The 21,646-nt window shown below is 44.3% G+C and overlaps 1 protein-coding gene across 4 annotated transcripts in view; it reads left to right on the plus strand.

Moving 5' to 3' along the window:
- MYO9A (myosin IXA) overlaps window positions 1-21,646 on the plus strand; it is a 464,628-nt gene extending 442,982 nt beyond the window's left edge. For 3 of the 4 annotated variants that reach the window (XM_073363174.1, XM_073363175.1, XM_073363177.1), the window contains 10 exons: window positions 1,927-1,988; window positions 4,912-5,104; window positions 6,584-6,712; window positions 7,745-7,850; window positions 8,953-9,084; window positions 10,685-10,808; window positions 12,163-12,216; window positions 17,098-17,300; window positions 19,175-19,317; window positions 19,977-21,646. In XM_073363174.1, coding sequence (XP_073219275.1) covers window positions 1,927-1,988; window positions 4,912-5,104; window positions 6,584-6,712; window positions 7,745-7,850; window positions 8,953-9,084; window positions 10,685-10,808; window positions 12,163-12,216; window positions 17,098-17,300; window positions 19,175-19,317; window positions 19,977-20,452 — 1,622 coding nt within the window. In that variant the 3' untranslated portion in view covers window positions 20,453-21,646. The remainder of the gene's footprint in view (window positions 1-1,926; window positions 1,989-4,911; window positions 5,105-6,583; window positions 6,713-7,744; window positions 7,851-8,952; window positions 9,085-10,684; window positions 10,809-12,162; window positions 12,217-17,097; window positions 17,301-19,174; window positions 19,318-19,976) is intronic. The other variant, XM_073363176.1, reaches the window with a different exon arrangement.

Consider the following 21,646-nt stretch of genomic DNA (forward strand, 5'->3'; position numbering starts at 1 on the left):
GGGCCTCTCACACAAAACTGAAAATCCACTGCTGGCTCTTGAAGCTACTCATGTAGCGGTTAATTCGATCTTTGTAAACACAGTGAAAGGAGTAAGAAAAATATTATCAGGCAGAAAAACTGAGCTACAGTTACATAGTCTTGGCACGTGGGATACGTGGTCCTTTTCAGTCTGCAGAATTTTTGATGCCCTGATGTGCCTGACAGCAATTAATTCAGTTTAGAATACTTAAATTGGAGTCAATTGGACTTCTGTGGGCATGAGAAAAAGTTGACAGCTCTGAAAATCGAGAGTGGCTTTTTGATGGGAGAGGAAGGGCTGAAGTACTGTTTTCATGTTATTTTAATACAAAATTGGATACAGGGAGAACAGAAATCAAATGATATTTCCAACCCAGTCAAGCAGATCCAAATCTAATAGTTCAGAGAGGCTTCAGAGAAGAATCTAAACTTGTGGAATCTCTTCTGAACCAATCCTCCAAACCTGGGAATTGTGCCAAAAAATGTTAACTGTCGTACCTTTTAAAAATAAAGGCTTTGATTTTCATTTATTAGGGCTGTGAATGTAAATAACGTATTTTGGGGCCCAAGTGGTGTATTGAGTGCAGAAGTGGCCATTTGTGAATGCATTTTATGTGTATTACTGGCATCTAGCTGTAAAAATCAGGTCTAAAATGTCAAGCAGAAGGCTGTAAAATGTGCACAACAACAAATCTCTGCACAAACGTTAGCTAATTAACTTGTATTGTGGCTTTACTAACTGTGACATTTTGAGTCCACCCAGTCCAGGAAGGGGTAGTATCACCACTTGCCCTGTATCTTTGGGAACCTTTGTGCTGTGCAGCAATGGCTCAATTCCCTGACCCCAAGTAGCCTGCCCACAAACATAAGGTCTCACCTTGGCTCTCACCAGCCTAATTCCACTTTGTAGGGTGACACCAAAAGCAGACCTTCAGTCCAAAATATGTCTTTCCCAAAGTCTTAATTCCCAGATACCTGAACTATTCCCCTCTGGTTCATCACTCCCAAAGGTGTGAAATCAGCACCCCAGTTAACAGCTCTGTTTGGCACGCACACTCCACGCAGTTTGCACATCAGAGAGTTGCTTGGGATAAAAATAAACAAAAAGTCTGTGAAATAGAAACCCCCCAGATTCAAAGATGAAATTGTAAGGGGAAAGCAAACCTATACACGTTACATGGAAAATAAATGGAAAGATGCAACCTCAGGCTGCACATTTTCATATCCGATAAAATCCCTTTTCAAATAAGAGGTACCTATTGCTTTAAAACAGTTTCCCGGCTATAGGAGGGATCCTGTGTTTGTGGACAACCATCTGCCTTGAGACAACTATCCCCCAAATTCTGAATGATCTTCAGTTCAAACCCCTTCCATTTGAAAAGGATTTGCAGTTTGGTTTTTCAGTTACCAGAGACATTCGAATTAGGGAAAACTCCCTGCTTTCTTCCTTTCTGTAGAATGGGGTTTTCCTTTCAGTTTCAAGTCGTTCCCATTTGCTTTGATGGTTCCCCATTGTTTTTTCATGGGCTGGACAATGTCTAGGTGCTTGAAGCCAGTCTCATGGGACTGGGGAAGTAGCTCCTCTCTGCCTGATTACTTCATCGCCCTGCTGTGAGGTGAAGCTGAAGTACAGTTACAGTTTTGTATATACACCCCTCCTTCATAACCCTAACCTGTACCCATAGCTCAGAATGACTGTTACACTGCTATGACAAGCTTTCTTAAATGACCTTACGTGATGCACTCTTACAGTAGAATAACAGTATGCAATCACTTGGTTTAACTGATTCTTTTTGCTGGGTTAAACCGTCTGTTTTCCCCTTGGGGTGTCTGGAGTCTGATTATCACACGAACATGCCAGGAGAGACTGTAAAGTGCTAAGTATAATTTTTTCTCATCGTTACAGTATGTAAGTATGCTTGTCACAAGAAGTGCTGTCTTAAAACCACAACCAAGTGCTCCAAAAAGGTAAGATTTTGTCAATCCATTCATTCATTTAAATACCTTTTCTCTCCTGTGAGCATAGCTTTAATCAGTGATTTTAAGGAGGTGTTTACAGGTACAATAGTGGAATTATACTAGCTGGAAACTGGGTTGCAGTCCTGTGCATGTGTGCCAACTGCAGAGGTGAGCTTGCTCCTCGAGGATGGTGCAGAGCTGAATGGTTTTTTGTACCACCTGCCACTCCACTGATCTGCTCCGAGGCCTTAAATATTCTTGCCAGCAGGAGGAGCCTTCCTCATTTTACAGCATTTATGGGATTTCAGAGTAGAGAAATGAGTAGATGTAATTTATGGCACATGGCATGGTATATATCATACCAGGTACCTAGTCGAGGCCAAGGGTATCTAGTATCACTTATATTTCCTGATCTGTGGTGGTGGTTTTTCTTTTCCATTTTACATCTTGTTACATTTTTATAACAATTAACTTGTATTATCCTAGATACTCCAGCACCCAGTGAAGTTCACATAGTACCCACTTAATAAAACCTTGCATGTTCTCTTAGCTGTTATTTACCAGGCAGTCAGGATGTATAGACAACAGGGAATAAATTCAGCAGGTTGTTAGAGATGCTAATGAACCATTAAACTATTATCTTTTCATTTTCTCCTGTGTTTATTGCACTCAGTAAGTAGCTGGTATGGCTCTTGGTAATGTATGAGGAGTATAGCATGTGCAAAGCTTTATCAGCTTCCAAGGTGTAAGTCCCAGAGGGCAACATAGTTCAACTCTTCCCTGTGTGTAACTAGAGATATTCTTTGTTAAAGCTTGGAAGGACATTTGAATGTATTTACTTTAACATCATTTTTCAGCCATCCCCCACTCCCTACCCCGACAGTGCATGTACTGAGTCTCTGCAGTGTAACTGAGGGAGCTGGATCCATGATGATATACAAATAGCAGCCTGTGATACTCTTACAGCGATAAATGCATCTCTCTGGTGTTTCCAAGAGAATGGAGTTGCTTTACATGTTTAAGCATTTTGTATCCTTATGATCTCAGACCTGAACCTGTGTGTTTTATGCTAATATGGAGGAGCATTGATATCTTTGCTACATGGCACCTCCCTCCCCTTCTGCCCAGGAAAACAAAAAGTTTATCCTAATGCTGTTGGTTCACCAAACCAGGCCTACTGCATGGCACACAGCCAGAAATGTAGCAAACAGGAAATGAAAGAATTCAGTCCAAGAAAACTCTGCTGATGTGAATTCATTTCCTGAACTCTAGTGAAGTGACATTAATGTGTTCGCCAAGTTCATCTTTAAAAATCTTGTTTGCTAATGCCCAGGAAAATTTGGAGTCTGAAAAATAAATACCAGTCCAAGGTACTGATTGGAAATAGTTAGATCATTTGCATTTGTTAATTTGTTTATGCTGGATGGATTCAGGATGCTAAGGGTTAAATTTTCACAGTGCATCAGCTGAGAAAGTTGGTGCCATTCTCAGGGAAGTGTGCATTTGATATATTTTGAGAAGGTGCCCTTTATCCAAAAGGTAACAGCAGATTTCCTAGGTTTTTTTTAACTTTATGCAGTACTTTCATTTAGGCTTATGATGGAACGAATAGAGCATCAAGCTTATCTTAGTGTATTTGCTTTGATGGTCCTTGTAGTTTGCACTAATGCATTTTATGCTAATGTTGGCAGTTCTTTGTTTCTTTTAACACAATAACAGCAAAAGTTAGAGTTTTTGTTATAGTACTTGATGTTATCTATAGGAACAGCCCAGTCCTGGCACTAAAAGATTAAGAGATGATAGTATGATAGCTTGTGAATTTTACACACAAGATCAAAACCAGTTGCTTTCACCATTTCTTCCTGGTGTGTTCTTGCATGGAGGTCTATCCAGTGTAGAAACCTCCCCTGGGCATTCCCCTCTTGTTGTTTTCATTTGTGCCGTGGTAACAGTGAATGAGAAGAAGCAGACATGGAAGAGTGGCACTGGTCCGAGGTCTAACCCAAGCCACGCATCTACTTTCTCATTCATTGTTCTGGTTGGATCACTACCCATGCTGTGTTTGAACATACAGTCCATATGTTCAAAGCCTCCTATGTGCATTATTGCTTGAAAAGTTTCTCTCAGTCTTTTGACTTTATCCAACCAGAATCTCACGTTCAGGTTGAATGTGATCTAATTGTTTGCTGAATGTTGAGTCTCTAAAGTGCAGTTCTAGTCAGGAAAGTGACTCTGTAAAAACAGAGAACGTCAGGGTCTTTTACTGATTCTCTTTCTCTCTCAATGACTTCTATGTCACACTTGCTCAAAACCATTTTTTTTTTTTTACTGTCAGCACGGTAAGTTCATCTAGGGATCTCAGAATCAAGCCCAAATGTGTTCTCCTTCGTGTATCATCACCAGGCAATTTTCTCAGTGAGGCATGAAGCAGACTAGAATATAGCTCACTGTTGCATAGCTATGTTGGTTCTACAGGCACAGTAAAAATGTCAGTAAATGAAGCAAACAATGACTCTGAAGACACAAGGAGAGTACCAATGAGCCATTTTACAGAGCCATTTTTCTGAGCACAGCCCCATTGCAAGCCTTAACTATGAACATTTGCTGGTCTTTGTAGCAGTGTGCAGTGCTGCAGACACAGCAGAGTGAACGCAGGGATAGCTACAATGACCAAGACAGCCCATGGGAAAGATTGGATTTGTGGGGCAGTATACAGGCCTTTTCCCTCTTCCCTTGCGCTCAGTTAGATTTACTAGATTAATTTGCAAATAATTCAGTTAACTTTGTTTAAAAATGTGAACGGCAGTCAAATTGCATTGTATACATTGCAAGGATCAGTCCCAAGACATCCCTAGGTTTACCACGCTATGAGCAGCATTGCATTGAGACCTTTGAAAAGGAATTGAGACATTAATCTCTTTCTCCACATCAGTATGATCCCGAGCTTTCGTCACGGCAGTTTGGGGTTGAGCTCTCCCGACTGACCAATGAGGAGCGAGCGGTGCCACTGGTGGTGGAGAAGCTCATAAACTACATTGAAATGCATGGGTTGTACACCGAGGGCATTTACAGGAAGTCAGGCTCAACCAATAAGATAAAGGAGCTCCGACAGGGTCTTGACACAGGTAAGACGAAAAAGAGAGAGTCTCAGAAGGGGAGCTAAAGGGGCAGCTGAGAGCCTCCGTGAAAAGGGAATTCATGTCATCCCTTCCCCCACCACAGACTCTGGCTTTTGGTACCATGGAAGTACAGACTTTTCTCGAATACCAGCCTTCACCAAAAGTCTGCTCTGTGTTAGAGTCCTCCCGTCTTGTGGAACTGTTTAATTCTTTCTTGTTTTATTCCTTCTCTTGTGCACAAATGTGCAAAAAAAAATCATTAAAAAGAAATTGCGGGAAAAATCTACGTTAGCCAGACTTCATATTTATCAACATCACCTAGACTTCCAAAGTGCTTTACAAACTCTGTCTAAAGACTTTCACCCCTGGAAAATTGGCTCCTTTCACGACAAGGGTTTTAACATGGTCATATTAAAAACCAGGTGCCAAGGTTGTGCTGTTGTGCACTGTGTGATCTGTGGTTGTTACAGTATTAATACCTGTTTTTCGTATGACAGTAGTTAGTACTATGCAGTGTTGTTGTAGCTGTGCCCACTGTAGTAGGAAGAGAGCCTGAGACGTAAGCCCTTGTATCAGAGGCCTGGTATGAGGCCTGAGGCCTGGGCTAAAGTAGCGGTCAAAACTTTGCTGATATAAAGCAAAATCAGGCTGTGAGCTAGAGGCAGGCCCTGCTCACAGAATCCGGCAAGACCAGGGCTAATATTGCAGAAACATACATTCCTAAGTGCTAAGCACAAAACATGCAAACACATTCCAGAAGGGTGGTGCCAGAACACCCCATACCAAGAATCATACAAACACATTCCCCAAAGATAACAGGAACACACTGACCCTGCCTAAATATATGGTCAGGGTGACAATGTGATGGATAGAAATGTACAAGGTGATGGGTGGTGACATCAGAGGGTGTCAACTATCAGAAGAGCAATACGTAACTTGTTTGTATATGTGTATAAAAATGTATCTCAGAGACAATGTCTTTATCTAGCCTAGGGAGGAACTGAAAGTCCTGCCGTTCACTGAGCTGGTCCATTGTTATGGGTATACATGTATTCGTGCGGGATACTAGTACCATGCTTCATTGACAATAAACCTGGCTGGGTGCCTTCGTACCTTAACAGATCTTGTGGTCATTGGGTGGTTCGCTCGAGGTCTGCCATGCCAGCTGTCTGCGCAGGGCTGGAGCAGCACACAGAGGGAACACACATGCAGCCAAACATCTGACCACACCCACAATAGTAGAGAGACGGCGAGTAAGGTAATAGTTTTTATTGGACTGACTTCTGTTGGTGAGAGACAAGCTTTTGAGCTATACGGAGTTCTTCCTCAGGACCTCTCTCGCTCACAGAAGTTGATCCAATAACAGTGGTTAGGTAATAGCCAGTGCTAGGACTGACATGAAAATACTGGCTTGTTTACTGGATCAAAACTGATCATTTTCTTTTTCCTTTTCCACTCCCCCCACTCACTTGCCTCTGTGAACAGATATCGACAATGTGAATCTAGATGACTACAACATTCATGTCATTGCCAGTGTGTTCAAACAGTGGCTGAGAGATTTGCCCAATCCCCTCATGACCTTCGAACTCTACGAGGAATTTCTGCGAGCTATGGGTAAGGAAGGTCCATACAAATCCTATACAATCACACACAAAACCCAAGACGGGGAAGAATCAGTTAGCTTCAGGAACCAAACCCAGTTTCTGCTTGCCCAGAGCAAGCAGTCTTTTTTTACTTTAGTTTTATCATCACCATTGTCATGACAAGCAGCAAGCAAGTAGATTGTGTGCATGTACAATTGTACAAGTGCCAATTGTACTGAGTGTTTGAGTCCAAAAAGTCATTTGGGTGATATGTCATCTTTTATGTTGTTACTGGCAACACAGTGCTGGAGCCTCTCCCACCTGCCTCCCTCTTAGAGTCTTTTCCCACTGCCGGGGTCTTTCCCTGCAGCAGGGAAAGACTTCATCAGTGGATGATGCCACTGCTAAAAATAGCAGTGTAGCCGGGAAGAACGACTTCAGCATTTATAGAGCCGTGTAGACAATGCTTAATTTGTGCCAAGGCTTGCCAGGGCTGAGCTCCAGCACATCTGCTTCAGCAACTCTCTGCTGTTGAAGCCTTTCTTTGCTGCCTCCCCCTGCCAGATCTTTTCACTGACGTGTAGGTATGCACTGCAGTGTGGACACAGCCTGCTTTTCACTTTGCCATGTAGCCACAGACAGCACTGTGACACCAACTAATCCCTTACAGTCTTATAGTAGTCAAAGCCTTTGCAGTTCACAGCCCTGGCACCTCTGGGCTAGCCATGTGAAAGTTTAAAAAAAAAAAAAAATCCTTGAGCCCCAGCACCTCTTTCGTTACAAATTAAGCAGTGTCTGTAGGGTATACCTCCACAGCCTTCAGGCATGTCTTTACTCACCTAAGCAGTGCCTTGCCATCTACATTGCTATTTCTACCTGTGCTAGGGGGCTTGCTTGTATAGGCAGGGAGAGGAGGGAGTTGTCATGCATGTCTCTGTGCGCTGGCTTCCTGCACAGCTCCCCTGTACTGGGCCATTCACACTGCCTTCACAAGTGAAGATGGCAGAAGACACTAAAAGGGGAAGTTACCTGTAGTGTGTGTAACTGTGTGTGCTCTCTCCAGGCCTGCAGGAGAGGAAGGAGACCATCCGAGGCGTGTACTCTGTCATTGATCAGCTTTCTCGCACCCACCTCAGTACCCTGGAACGCCTCATCTTTCACCTTGTGAGGTAATGGCAGACCTCAGCATGGGATCATCATACTGCAGCCAGTCTTCCTCTTTTCCTTCCTCACTAGAGGCCTGATTCTGATACACTTACTCCCCATGAGTACCACCTTACTCCATGAGTAGTTCCACTGGAGCAACGTACTGTTCTACATGAGTAAGAGTACCTGAACATGGGCCTATGTGATCCAAGTATTTTTGTAGGAAAAAAGGGGAGTGAAACTTCACAAAGGAGTGCTTTAAATTCTGAAATGGCTTTAACACTCTGGACCCAAGAGTTCTTTCTTCAGACAATGCTCTCATGGACAGCTTAATGACAATAATGTTCTTCTTTTTATATACACGTTCCCTTTCATAATAGCTACAAATGTTGCAGACTTGATGGGAAGGCAACCACTGTAGGTCTCAGCTGGTTACAACCACATGGTTCCATTCCATAGCCCTAACCCACTGAGTCATGCAGTAAGATTGCAGTGGATCACAGTACTGCCACATGTTGCACCCTTTAGCTTGAACATTGAGGCTCTAGCGATTGTGTGTGATGCTTTTGCATGAGCTTAGACAATATTTAGTTCAGGCTATAGTCACTGTGTTACAATCTGCGAAGATTCCTGCCATGTACATGCATTTAGACACATCTGTGCTGTGCCTAAGGGATAGCTAATGATGGCTAAGTGAGCAGCTTGCTACTGTAATAAACATGCACTGTATCTATTACTTTTTGGAAAATAGGTTAAGTAAATCAAAACAAAAGACTTCCTAGAGAGCATGATGGCATGTTGCATGGTTCACTCAGTGTCCATTGTTTTACCTTTTTGCCCTTGTCTGGTATAATATTTACATCCTTGTAGAGCTACCTGTTGGTCTAGTTCCTTACCAGATATAACAAATTGAAGCTCTTCACTTCAAAGATATATAATATTGTGGAAAAGCTTCTCCTAGCAATGGCCTCCAGGTCTCATGTGTATATACAGCACTCCTCTCCCTGCTTTACTCTGAATTTGTATTTTGTGCTCTTTTCTGTTTCTCTACATTGGTATTTCCTGCCAGTGCTAGGTGAATTGGAGTTACCTTTAACCCTTGCTGCTTTGTTGTTTATTGTTTAGGATTGCCCTGCAGGAAGAGACCAATCGAATGTCAGCTAATGCCCTGGCCATTGTATTTGCTCCCTGTATTCTCCGCTGTCCTGACACAACAGACCCACTGCAGAGCGTTCAGGACATCAGTAAAACAACCACGTAAGAATACAGCATCATAACTTCTAGCGTAAATCCTGTAATGAGGTCATGTCAGGACAGTCAAATGATCCCTGAGTAATGCACTTAAATGTGTGCTAGAATGACAGCTACAAACACATCATTGGTTTGCAAAGGAATTGCCTTAATGAAATACTGTCTGTTCCATCAGTAACTAGCAGCTACTAAAGTTAAACCTTTTAAAATCTGCAGGACTGGCTAACCTGCACCCAGGAGCTTTTAAAGAATAGGCCAGTGAGCTCTCTGAGCCATTGATGTTGATATTTAACAAATCCTGGAGTAACAAATCCAGAGGACTGTACAAAAAGCTAATGTGCCAGTGTCTAAAAAGGATTAACAGGATGACCTGGGTAACTATAGGCCAGTTAGCTCAATATCCGTCCCAGGCAAAATCATGGGAAGGCTGATGTGGAATGTAGTCAGTAAAGAATTGAAGTATGGCAGTGTAATTAGTGCCAGTCAACGCAGTTTTTTTATGGAAAATATATCTTGTCAAACATATTTGATATTGTTTTTTGATTGGATGCCAGGTTTGGTTGACACAGGTAACAACGCTGACATCGTAGATTTGGATTCCAATCAGGCAGTTGATTTAGTACCACAAGTCATCCTGATTAAAAAAATTAACACCATACAAATTCAGTGCAGCAAATTTTAAAAGGATTGAAAATTGGCTAACTGATATCTCCAAAGTAATTGTAAATAGGGAATCATCATCCAGTGGGTGGGGAGGGTTTGTAATGGAGCCCCACGGGGATATTTTTGACTTCAACTGGAGTTTTAAGAATAAAGAGGTTAGATTGTGAGAAGCTCAGATACTAGGGCACTGGGAGTTAGATAAGTACCTAGGATGGATAGTTGATGCAGGAATCATTTGATGAAATTGTATGGGCATTGTTATACAGGAGACCAGACTACATGAACATAATGGTCCCTCCTGGCCTTCAAATCTATGACTTTCTCCTAGAAGCAACTCTTCTGCCAACAGATGTGAACGTTACTTTGAATCACTCTTCTAAAGGTTCCTTGTAAGAAGGAGTTTCTTTGTAACTTGACTCATATACAGCGTCTTGTATCATTACAGCTCTAAAAGGATTTCTTCCAGAAAACAATACTGATGGTATTAAACAAAATATCTGTCCCAGACACCTAATCATTGTCATTGCCAGGCAACTACCTGTCCAGCTTGGATGCAAACAAGCACAAGTGTGTGTGTCTACAAATAGATATAGGTAGATAGCGCAGCATATCAGAAATGGCCATTCTTTCAGCCTTTCATTTGAATGTGCTGTGCTTTCCTAACTTTGGTGGGTATTTTCCTTTCCAGGGAAGGACCTGTTTCCCTGGTGGAGCCCTTTGGGAGCCCTCCCTTTATTCCTCTAGTTTAGCTCCCCTGCCTACCACTATTAGGGGCATTTCAACCACACCATTCATTTCTAGCCCACGGAGCTAGAGAATTGGAGCACACGTCCCTTCCCCTCTCTGGCATTGTAGGGCTCTAGTACTTAGGTGACGTGTCCAGCTCAAACACAGCCAGAGGTTTATGCTCCCATTTTACCACTTCCTTTTTTCCCTTTTGCAGCTGTGTGGAGTTAATTGTCGTAGAGCAGATGAATAAATACAGGGCTCGTCTCAAGGACATCAACAGCCTGGAGTTTGCTGAGAACAAAGCAAAAAGCAGGCTGTCTTTGATCCGCAGATCAATGGTAAGATTCGTGGTGGGGAGGTGTTGTGCTGGTAGTTGGTTCTGTTCCTGTGTCAGGAAAAAATGGAGCAGACCTTTCTTTTATTTTAGGAGGACAGGTTTCTCCAGCCATGTTATTGATCATAACTTCCTTTTTTACATAAAATTCGGAGGAAAATCTTGTGTCCATGCTGCTATTGCGTATTTGCATAGTTTATTCACTGTGTCTGTTGTAACTGAGAAGAATGTGCATGGTACTAAATTGAAAGTCAGAGAATAATTTGGTACTGACAAGCCAGCCCCATTCTTTCCCCTCCTTTTCACTCAGACTAATCTCCTCCTGCCTATTTCAACCTCCCTAGCCTCTTACACCTCCCAAAGCATCATATCCAGGGCCGAGAGAGAGACTGAACCTCAGCCCTGCACTTGGCTCCCTGCATTTCCCTAGCCACACATTTATACCAAAGAAAAGCCCAAAGGAAATGGGAATGGTGCCTGTCGAGTTCTAAAGGAAAGTGCCACAGAAACGTGGTCTCTGGATTTCACAGGCTCATTCATACATTTTTGGGATGTGTTTTGCAAATTTGGACTAATTTATCCTATGTTAGTCAACTCTTTGCTGGCTCTGTTTATGACCTCCTCACTCCTGCACTAAAGTCTCCTAATCCCACAGTGTCCTGCTGTCTGATACTGCCCACTGTGTTAAAACCCTGCACTTGTTTCCCTCCCACATAACATCAGGGGGAATCTGGGGTGAAGCTGCCCTTAACCAAGCCCTTGCTTTGACTCCCTGTATGCAAGTCACTTCATTAGTAATGGCTTCAGCAGCGAGGACTGAACTGAGCTGCCTATAAAGGGTCACTTTCTTTTCTCCCACTGCCTTTGGAATTTGGAGTTTGGAATACCATCTCGTTTAGCTTTCACACACCCAACTGGGTTGATGAATGAGAGACAAAGTCTGGGAATTGAAATGACCTGTGTCCCCCTTTGCTGTAAGTCGAACAAGCAACAGGCTGTTCGTGTGCTGTGTTCTGCTTATAGAATGAGAGAGAATGGCTGATTCATCACAGGACAGTCAACCCAGATCTGTGCTGCTGAAAGGAAGAGCAGGCTCTCCATTTATAAAGACCCAGTATCCCCTGTGGCATGTCCTATCAGGAATCCTGCTTTGTGAACTGCAGCCAATGCTAAATCTGCTCCAAACAAGCGCTTCAACAGTTACTTTGCGAAGCTTGTGGCTCAGCTGTGCATTGTTGCTGATGCAGTAGAGAGCTGACTCACTCATGACATTAAAAGACTCTAGAAGTTCTTTTAAGGGGGCAATGGCATGTGCACTCTAACCTTCTGCTTTCCTTTTCATGTCCTCTCTAATCCAGAAACCTGTACTAATTGCAGTTAGATTTATGAGCATAACCCGCAATTCAATCCCGGTATGTATTAATTGCATTGCGCTCCATGACAGCTGCATCCCATCATTGTGTGTAACCCTCCACTCATTGAAGAACCATGCCACAGACCGTTGTTTGACTCTGCCCATTCATCCCTCTGCAGGACCCATCCCAGTGACTGGCTTTTCATTTCTCTCTCAGTAGGGAGCACCCGAAAGTCCCTCTCTCCGGGAGGAGGCACTAGAGCAGGAGTAGAAACTGATGCCAAATGGTTGATGAAATAGCCCTCAGCAACTGCAATTGGTTACTGCAATCCACTGGTCTGCTTCTCCAAAGGCTGCTCTTGTACTCTGCCTGTGTGCACTCTCCTAGTCACGCCACTGCTCGTGCATGCGGCTCCTCGGAGGTGTGATTTGAACTGGCAAATCACAGAAACCTTCTCAAAGAGGGTGGAGGGTCAGCCCTAACAAATGAAAATAGCAGGGGGAATCCTCATCACTTAGCCAGCAGAGGCTTCTGTTTGTTGCAGAGTTCTCTCCTGAGTCTCTAATTAACCCTGCTTCAGTCAGCTTTGCCATTTTTGTCCTTTCTATTGTGTTCCTCGTTCCATTCATTTTCTCTTTACCTGCTACTTCTGTTCTTTTCTTCCCTCCCTTCTGTTTTCATCCAAGCCCTTCTTTTGCCTTCTCTTTCCTCCCTCACACATCTTCCTTTACTCATGTGTGTCTGTTTATATACAGTACCCCTCCGAGTTCTTCCAGCTGCTTCAGTTCTGCCACCATTTCACACCACAGTGGATGGATGCCCCTCAGACGCCTGCCCCCAGCTAATGCAGCCTGGCTAAAGCAGGGTAGTGCAGTGCTAGGAGCAATCTAGGAGAACTGAGCAGGAAAAGAGACCCCACTTTTCCTCTTGCCCCTCCCTACACCTCAAGCCAAATGCACTGTGATGTTCAGAACTCGGCACTTCCAACCTTCAGCTTTTAATTTATGGATCCAATTGATGGATCTTTTATTTTTTCTCACTCCTGCTACAGTGTGTAACCCATCAGAAGCACCTACTGCCTGCCTCTTGCTTGGCGGGATGGTCACGTTGTGATGGATGAGGAGAGCAGTCTTTGAAACCGTACTTTAATGTGAAAGATAACACACCTGTTTACTCACAGCCACAGTATCGCCACGCCCTTTTACATACTTAGCCGTGCTGAGCATTTGGGGACTGATTAGAAGATCAGAATCTGAGCTATGCTGCCATTAATTTCTTGTGTTGGTCGATGTATTCTGTAATTCCTTCATTCATGTTCATGTCAGTGCTGCAGCATTCTCATTAAGGATCTGTCTGTAAGAGCCTGTATTCTGCTATCCATCTTTAAAACACACACACACACACACACACAAAAGGGCGGCTGTGTCCTTTGCCTTTCTCAGCAAAGGCAAAGCGATAGATTGATTCAGGTGAATAACAGAGGTATTAAGCCAAGGCACACTTATGTTGACTACAAAGCTTTTAGCTTTTGATTTTAATGTACATGATATAGTTAAAGTAACTTTTACCCTAGAGCATCTTTTCCAGAAAGGCATCCCACTCTTGTTTTAAAGACAATAAATGCTGAAGAATTTACCACATCCCTCGGTAGTTTGTTTCAATGGTTAATCACCCTCACTGTTTTAAAAAAAAAAAAAATGCCTTGTGGCATGGATGGAATGACTACTACATGGGTGACTACTGGAACTGTTACTACCTTTACAAATGAGGACAGGTGGTGATGCTTTATCTTCAGAATTGAGGTGATATGATGGTAGTTGAGCCTCTCCTGGACTATGACCATGACCATGATCCTGTGGTAGTTGAGCCTCTCCTGGAGGCTAACCTTGGAACAGCATTGGCCCCAGCCCTAGAGCAGGTTGCTCTGCTGCTGGAGAATATCATAGAATCATGGAAGTGTAGGGCTAGATGGAACTTCAAGAGGTCATCTCCCCATGCTGAGGCAGGACCAAGTAAACCTAGAGCATCCGTGGCAGATGTTTGTCGAAACTGTTCTTAAGAACTCCCAATTTCAGGGATTCCACAACCTCCCTAGCTAACCTGTGCCAGTGCTTAACCATCCTTCAAAGTTGGAAAGTTTTTCCTAATATCTTACCTCAATCTCCCTTGCTGCTGACTAAGCCAATAACTTCTTGTCCAAGCCTCAGTGGACATGGAGAACAATTGATCACCCTCCTCATTATAACAACCTTTTACTTATTTGAAGACTGTTATCTCCCCTCTCAGCCTTCTCTTCTGTGGACTAAATATGCCCAACCTTTGTTCACAGGTCATGTTTTCTAACCCTCTTACCATTTTTCTAGCTCTCTGGAATCTCTCCAATAGTCCATATGTTTCCTAAAATGTGGTCCCCAGAACTGGACACAGTACTCCAGATGAGGCCTCACCAGTGCTGGGAGGATTGGGATAGTCACTTCCCATGTCTTAGCAATGACAGATACAACAAAATGCCCCAATCTGACATCCAACTCAAAAGAGAAGGGGGAGAATAAAAAAGAGTCTGCAAAATCCCATCTGGATCTGCTCACTCTGTCCCTAAAATACATGATGAGGAGCAGCAGAAAGTGCAGCGTGTAGGGAAAGGTGCTGGGGTTGTGATTGGGGCACCAGATTCTGTAGATTCAGGAATCATTAAGTGGTACAAAGCAGCATCTGAAGTTCTAGCAGTAAATTTGCATTGACATGAATGAGATTTGGGCAACTCAAAACCTGTTCATCACTTAGGGAAAAATAACAACCTTTCCCCACATTCTCGTTCAAAACAGTCTGTTTTTTGCTTTCAGAGCAAAAGGGAGGAACCATTACAAAGAGACTTAGAACAAAATCTGTTTAGTTTATCAAGAAGAAGATCAATAGGTGACTTGATTGTATAATTATATTTACAGGGAGAAAATCCCAGAAATTGAAGGGCTCTTTAATCTAGCAGAGAAAGGCAAAACAAGAAACAATGACCAGAAGCTGAAGTCAGACAAATTCAAATTAGAAAAAAGGCATATTTTTGCTAACAGTAACAGTGATTAACCATTGGAACAAACTACCAAGGCATGTTTTAAATTCTCCAGAATTTGATGTCTTCAAACCAAGACTAGGGTGTCTTTCTGGAAGAGATGCTCTAGCGAAACACATGTTACTGGACTCAATACAGGGACAAGTGGGTGAAATGTAATGTCTTATGTTATACAGAAGGTCAGACTAAATGATGTAATGATCCCTTCTGGCCTAAAACTCTATGAATCCAAAGAGTGAAATGCAAAGTGTTTCTCATAATGGTAAAATTTCCCATATTCATGTGGAACCTGAGAGGAGATTAGTCTCTTCAATGTGTCTTATGTCCAAAGAAACCTGTTATTTCTCTGTCCCCATGAGGCAAACCGAGGCATCTGGTACTAGGAAAGGTAAAATATAGCCCAGCTCTACATACAGTATCTTTGTTGCTCTTTTTTCCTAATTCCTTTTCAATGGATTGGAGTTCCAGCCCTGGTAGGGAAAGAAACCACTGGTTCACATGAGTCATGCATGTAGAACTGCAGCATCCTCAGTATATGGGGTGTGAAGATTGGCACAGTAATTCTCACACTAATGGAAGACAGCAAACATACTATAGTAACATTTATGATGCCCTAGGAATTAACAGAACATTGCAGTTAATGTTCTAATATTGAAAGTGGGCGTATTTATATACTGGGCTGCTGATCAAGTTGTAGTTAATATAATGAGCCAGCAGCTGTAATGTGAGTTACAGTGCACTGAGTGAGTCTGTGAAGATCTGAAGATACTGAGCTTGCTCACTAGGTGGGGCTTTCCAAAGAAACTAAGTTGATTTAGGAATACAGGTCTCATTGCAAATCCAAAGGACTTCTGCTCTGAAGTCTCTTATCTACTTCTGAAAATTCCTCCCAAAAATTACAGCAAGGGAGAATCCTCTTACATAACTAGCTGGCAGTTTTCAAACTGTTATAGTTGAAATAATAGAGCCTCTGCTTACATCGTATCAGAATAGTTACCCAGTCTGCTGGAGCTGTGCACTGCTTCATCAGCAGTCTAGTCGTTATTCATAGCTCTGAAGGATGCTTAAAGATTTTCTATTGAATAGTTTCCCTGCTCTGCCATCTTTCCCCTCACCTTGTTTCATACAGTGGCACCTCTGCCTCCTCATTCCCTTTCCCTGATATAAGGAGCTAGTGTGTGCTTTAACTGGCCTCTCTGCTTGCTTTATTATTGGACCTCTCATTTCCATGGACAGTGCGAGGACTAAAAGTGTAGCCATGGCTTTGTAGCTGGCTTTTCCAGTTACCATCATTTGAGCTCCCTAGTGTTTGTTGTGTACGGAGAGCAACTTCCCAGCCCACTAAGCTGAATGTTCACCTTGGATAGTGTTATCCATATCCTTTTGTGTGCATAGTGGGATTGTTTTTCGCAAAGAATGGGATGGTTTAGGACTGTGCACACCAACGTCTTGCGTGTAATGTTCAGGATGTTCTCACCCCGAGCCAGCATTGTGATTTGGCAGACTGAAGGCTTCCCGTCTTACAGCCTGGGCTTCTAAAAATACATTCTGCTGTGTCTTTAATTGACTTTGGAAGTCCAGTGTGCATGTCACTAAAAAGTTTCATCTGTCCTCCTCTGAACACACAAACCATTTATGTCCCCCAGCCAGCCTTCTGTGAGCTTTGAGGTGTCCTTGGATGTCATGCACTGTAACTGGTGTTGTGGACTGTGTACATGTACAAAGTACCTGTTGCTGAAGTTGTTTCCTCCACTCTTGGTACTGGGGATAAAGGAGGGGAAGAACGCCATCAGTCTAAAATGTACCATGAGATGCCTGCAAGGTTTGGCGATAATGGCATGAAGTTTGTTGATACGGGTTTTGACCTGCAGGGCAAAGGACGTCTAAGGCGTGGAACCTTCCCCAGTCCAACATCTCCTGTTTCAGTGCGATTACCCTCCGTGTCTGATGTCTCTGAGGAGACCGTGAGTAGTGAGGAGGCTATGGAGATGGATGTCACAGATCAGCAGCAGGCAGCCATGCAGCAAGAGGAGAGGGTGCTGACTGAGCAGATCGAGAGCTTGCAGAAGGAAAAGTGAGTCACGGGCAATGGAGGGGTGGAAAGGCACAGTGCTCCGGAGGTGGACAATTAATGCTGGGAATCTGGAATCTTAAATTCAGATCCTCTTAGAGCCACAGGTGAACACAAATTTGGTCCCACTCTGATAGCTGTTGAAAAATGTTCTCCACTTCACAAAATTTTGTACAATTAGCACTAGGCACCGACTTCCCCTCTGCCCAGTGAGTGCTCGACCCTCCCTGACTCTGACCCCACCCCTGTCCCGCCTCTTCCCACCCCTGCCTTGCCTGCTGCCATTTCGCCCCCTTCCCCCAAGTCCCCGCCCCTGCCCCACCTTTTCTCCACCTCCTCTCCTAAGCGTGCCACATCCCTACTCCTCCCCCTCCCTCGCAGAAAGTCCTAAGCCCCGCCAAACAGCTGTTAGGTGGGAAGTGCTGGGAGGGAGCGGGAGGAGCAGAGACATGGCGCACACAGCGAAGGAGGAGTTGAGGGCGGGGCGAGGGAGCTTGGCTGCCGGTGGGTACGCAGCACCTGCTAATTTTTCCCCGTGGGTGCTCTAGCCCCAGAGCACTATGTGGGGACACAAAACTGAAGGCAAGTAGTGTTGCAGGTCGGGATTGAGGTGCATTTGTGCTGAAGGGTAGGGGTGCATTTGCAAGGAATTCCAGGTCAAGACTGAGGCCTGCTGCCAGAAAGAGTTTTAGAACTGGTATGGAATAAAGACTACATGGATGTCAGTTAGCAATGGGGAAAGGTGATGTGTCTGTGCTGATCATTAGAAGATCAACGGTGGTTCCTGTCGTTGAATGTGAAGTATTGTTGAACTGACTGGAATTGGCAGTGTAGTCCTTGGTTTCGTTCCTTCCTATGCAAGAGGAGCCAGAGGCTACTGCTAAGTAAATGCTCTTCTTCCTGAAGAGCCCTGACATACATTTCCGTCAGGATTCCATCCAGTCACCCCTCCTGCCCAGTGTGTGTGGGGAGCCACTAGGGGAGATGGTGACACGTTCTGAGCTGCGGCGACATCAGTCTGCTGCTGACGCTCAGCTCTGATTCCTTCTCCTCTAATGGAGATTCTACAGCCTCGTTACTGCTGCTGTCTGGCTGATCGGGTTCTGGGTGAAAGACTCAGCCCAGATGCAGTGAGAGAGATGCTAGCTGGCAGGCAGCGGCACTCAGAGTAATCAGCACATCAGCAGTCTGCATCAGCTGTTGAGGGTGTACAGCCCTTCCCTCCTCCCCATGCTAACCTGGCTCTCCAGCCTTTGGGGCCTATTAGATGAATCACAGCTCCTGGTTTCTTTAGATGGCCCATGCGCCTCCATGACTGGCCAGGAGTCTGAGATTGATCTTTTCTAATGTGGACCTTGCAGTGCTCATCCTTGCCTTTCTCACCCCCAAGCCAGACTGCTGTCATGTGCTCTGTCCAGGCCTGGTGAGCACAGAACACCTACACTGAATTCTGTACTGCCTTTTTGTTCACCTCAGCAATGGTGCATTTCAAGGCACTGGTGATGACCATTAAGACTCTGGTCTGGGGATGGGATGGCTGAGAAGCTGCCCCTTGCCAGATGTCCAGCCACAGCCCTTGGATTGGCTGGGATGTTCTTGCTGATGGTTCCTTTAGTGGAAGCCTCCATGACCACTGGTGGACTGATTCCAGTGTGGACTCCAGCTCTGACATTTTCACTATCCTCCCAGTGTGATACCCCAATATCCGTGTTTGGTTCTGCAAGTTGTTTGTTGTTGTGTTCTGTTTTTGACACTGTGTTTGCATGGCCTCCCTTGAGCTCTCCAGACAATGCCCTTCTGAATCTCCCTGCTTACACAGCACTGGTTACTTCCTCTCCACCTTTTCCTGGTTCACCAACTAGGGTTATTTTCTGCAGGGAGGAACTGACTTTTGAGATGCTTGCACTGGAGCCCCGAGCCTCTGATGACGAAACTCTGGAGTCTGAAGCTTCCATCGGCACTGCGGATAGCTCCGAAAATTTGAACTTTGACTCTGAAGGGGCTATCTCTGATCGATCGGGTAATCACAGTCCTCTTCTAGCAGGTTTTCTGACTAGATTGATTCAGTGCAGCAGAACAGGGCCTACTGATATATGCAACAGCATCAGCACTCCAAGCTTTAGGCTGGTGCTTAGACTTCCCCCGCTTCCTTCCCATTCTGTGCTGCTGCGACACTGCGTGTCCTGCTCATGCGTGTGCAAACTCTGTCCCACAACCAAGCTGAGACTCCTCCAGTCCCAAATCATAGAACTGTGAGCAGCCTAATCCTAGAGCAGGCTGAAGCATTTGCTTGGGAGGTGGCATTCCCTGGTGGGACACCCTCCATCTTCACCCCAGAGGGAGCATAGTATATTGAGTACAACACAGGCCTGAGAGGCAGGTTGTAGACCTAGCTTTGCTACTGACTTGTGAATGGACTTCAGCAAATCACATAATCATTTTCTGCCTGCAATCGGGTCAGACCCTTGCTTGTCCCAGACACTGTGGGTAACCAGTTCACATGTTAACCTATAGGCACCGTGGGTTGGTCACTTCTCTTTTCCAGTTTAATTGCATATGTTCCCCCTGACATGCCCAGCAAATTCACTCTCAGATAGTAAGGGTTGCATGCAAATCCATTACTGTATATGCAGCCGTGTGTGTATCTGTTCTCATTCCCCTCTCCTCTCTTTCTATCAGAGAGAAGTTTAGCACTTAGTTCGTTGAGGCCTGTCAAGATCGAATCCACGAGCAGGTTGCGAAGGCACCTGAGGAAGCAGCAAGACTCTCTGGACTCAATGGACTCTTCGGTTTCTTCTCCATCTTCATCCTCCTCGTCCTGCTTACCTCATGTGACTAGGAAACGATTCCAAATGTACTCCAAGTCGCCCTTCTACCGAGCAGTTGCTCCTGGAGATATCACTGAGCAGAGGTTGGGACTTGAAGGGTTACCAGGGCAGCTTAGGGGTCTGGATGATAGGCCCCAGTTCACCAGCAGAGGGACTTTCAGCCCTGAGAAAGGCAAACAGAAACTGAAGAATGTGAAAAACTCACCCCAGAAAACCAAAGAGCTCCCAGAGGGGGCAGCTGGGGCAGGCCGGAAAAGAAACACTGAAGCAGACTGCAGCAGCACCCAGCAGCTGGTGCTTTTCGGGAACAATGAGTTCATGGTGTGAACCAGTTGCCCAAAATCTCATCATTGCTGCAGACAAGTGATAGCATCTCACCTTTGGTATCTTCCCTCCCATCATCACCACCACCACCACCATTGTAGAGTTGCTGCCCGCTGCCCATGCAAAGCATTTATTCACTAATTGCTGGGGCTTCCAACCTTGTGTTGCCAGTGCTACAGGGAGCAGGAGACTAACTCTTAACAAAAGCCTGTTGAGGACAGTTTCAGCCGTGGCCTTAGCTCTTTTTAATATTTTGGAACTCAAAACCTGCCAGATTTTTCAGACTGGGGACTCAGAACAAAAGAAAATAAATTGGGGGAAGAATTGCTGGTGAGCTCTGTTTTACTTCCCATCAGCCCCGGCTTTCTCTTTCTGAGCAGAGGAAATAGGGAGAGGGAAAATCAAGCCACCAGGTAATGCCAACAGGATCTTGGAGTTGGGGAGCTGGTCCGTGCCTGTCTTGACCTTGATGTGAAAGCTGCAGACTGTGTGTTTGTGCTGGGATGAAGCATAAACTCCTTACAAGGAACCACAGCAAAGAGTAGACCAAGCCCTTTGTTCAGAGCTATTTATAATGCACTCCATGTTGTTGTCAGGTGATAATAAAAAGCTATCATTTCCATTCAAGCAATCAGAGCATGTCTCAAAACCCCCACCACACTGACCTGCAATGAAAAGAGAGTGATTTTATTTTTGTTGTTGTTGATAGGTCAGGAAAACTAATGCCAGTTTGACTCCTGGTTAGTTCAAGCCAAATACTTGTGCCGAATTTTCAATAGCCATAACTAATCCTGTGATTGAGGCGCAAAGAAACGTTTCTAAAAAGCAAAGGAACCTTTAGAAATATAAACCTAAAACATTACAACCACATCACAACCCTGCAGTGCTGCCTACTTGTATACACTGACCAAGTGAACAATGGCTAACAGTTCCAGTGAAGGACAGGAACTTCTCAGCCAAGCAGCAAACTCATGCAGACAAAACAGCACTATTTTAATTGCATTGTTAAATCAAAAGGAAATGCATGGAAAAGTGTTAAGGAAGTAATCTGTTTTTAAAATGTGACCTAACCAACTTTCTCCCCTTTTCTCAGATCATCAGTATTAAAAGAAAAAAGAAAAAAAATCAAGGACTACTTTTTGTTAATATTCTGGTTACTGAAGTTCACTCTGTGTGTGTGTGTTTGTGTATATATAT

Source organism: Lepidochelys kempii, chromosome 10, assembly GCF_965140265.1.
Source record: "Lepidochelys kempii isolate rLepKem1 chromosome 10, rLepKem1.hap2, whole genome shotgun sequence".
NCBI classification, from domain to species: Eukaryota; Metazoa; Chordata; order Testudines; family Cheloniidae; genus Lepidochelys; species Lepidochelys kempii.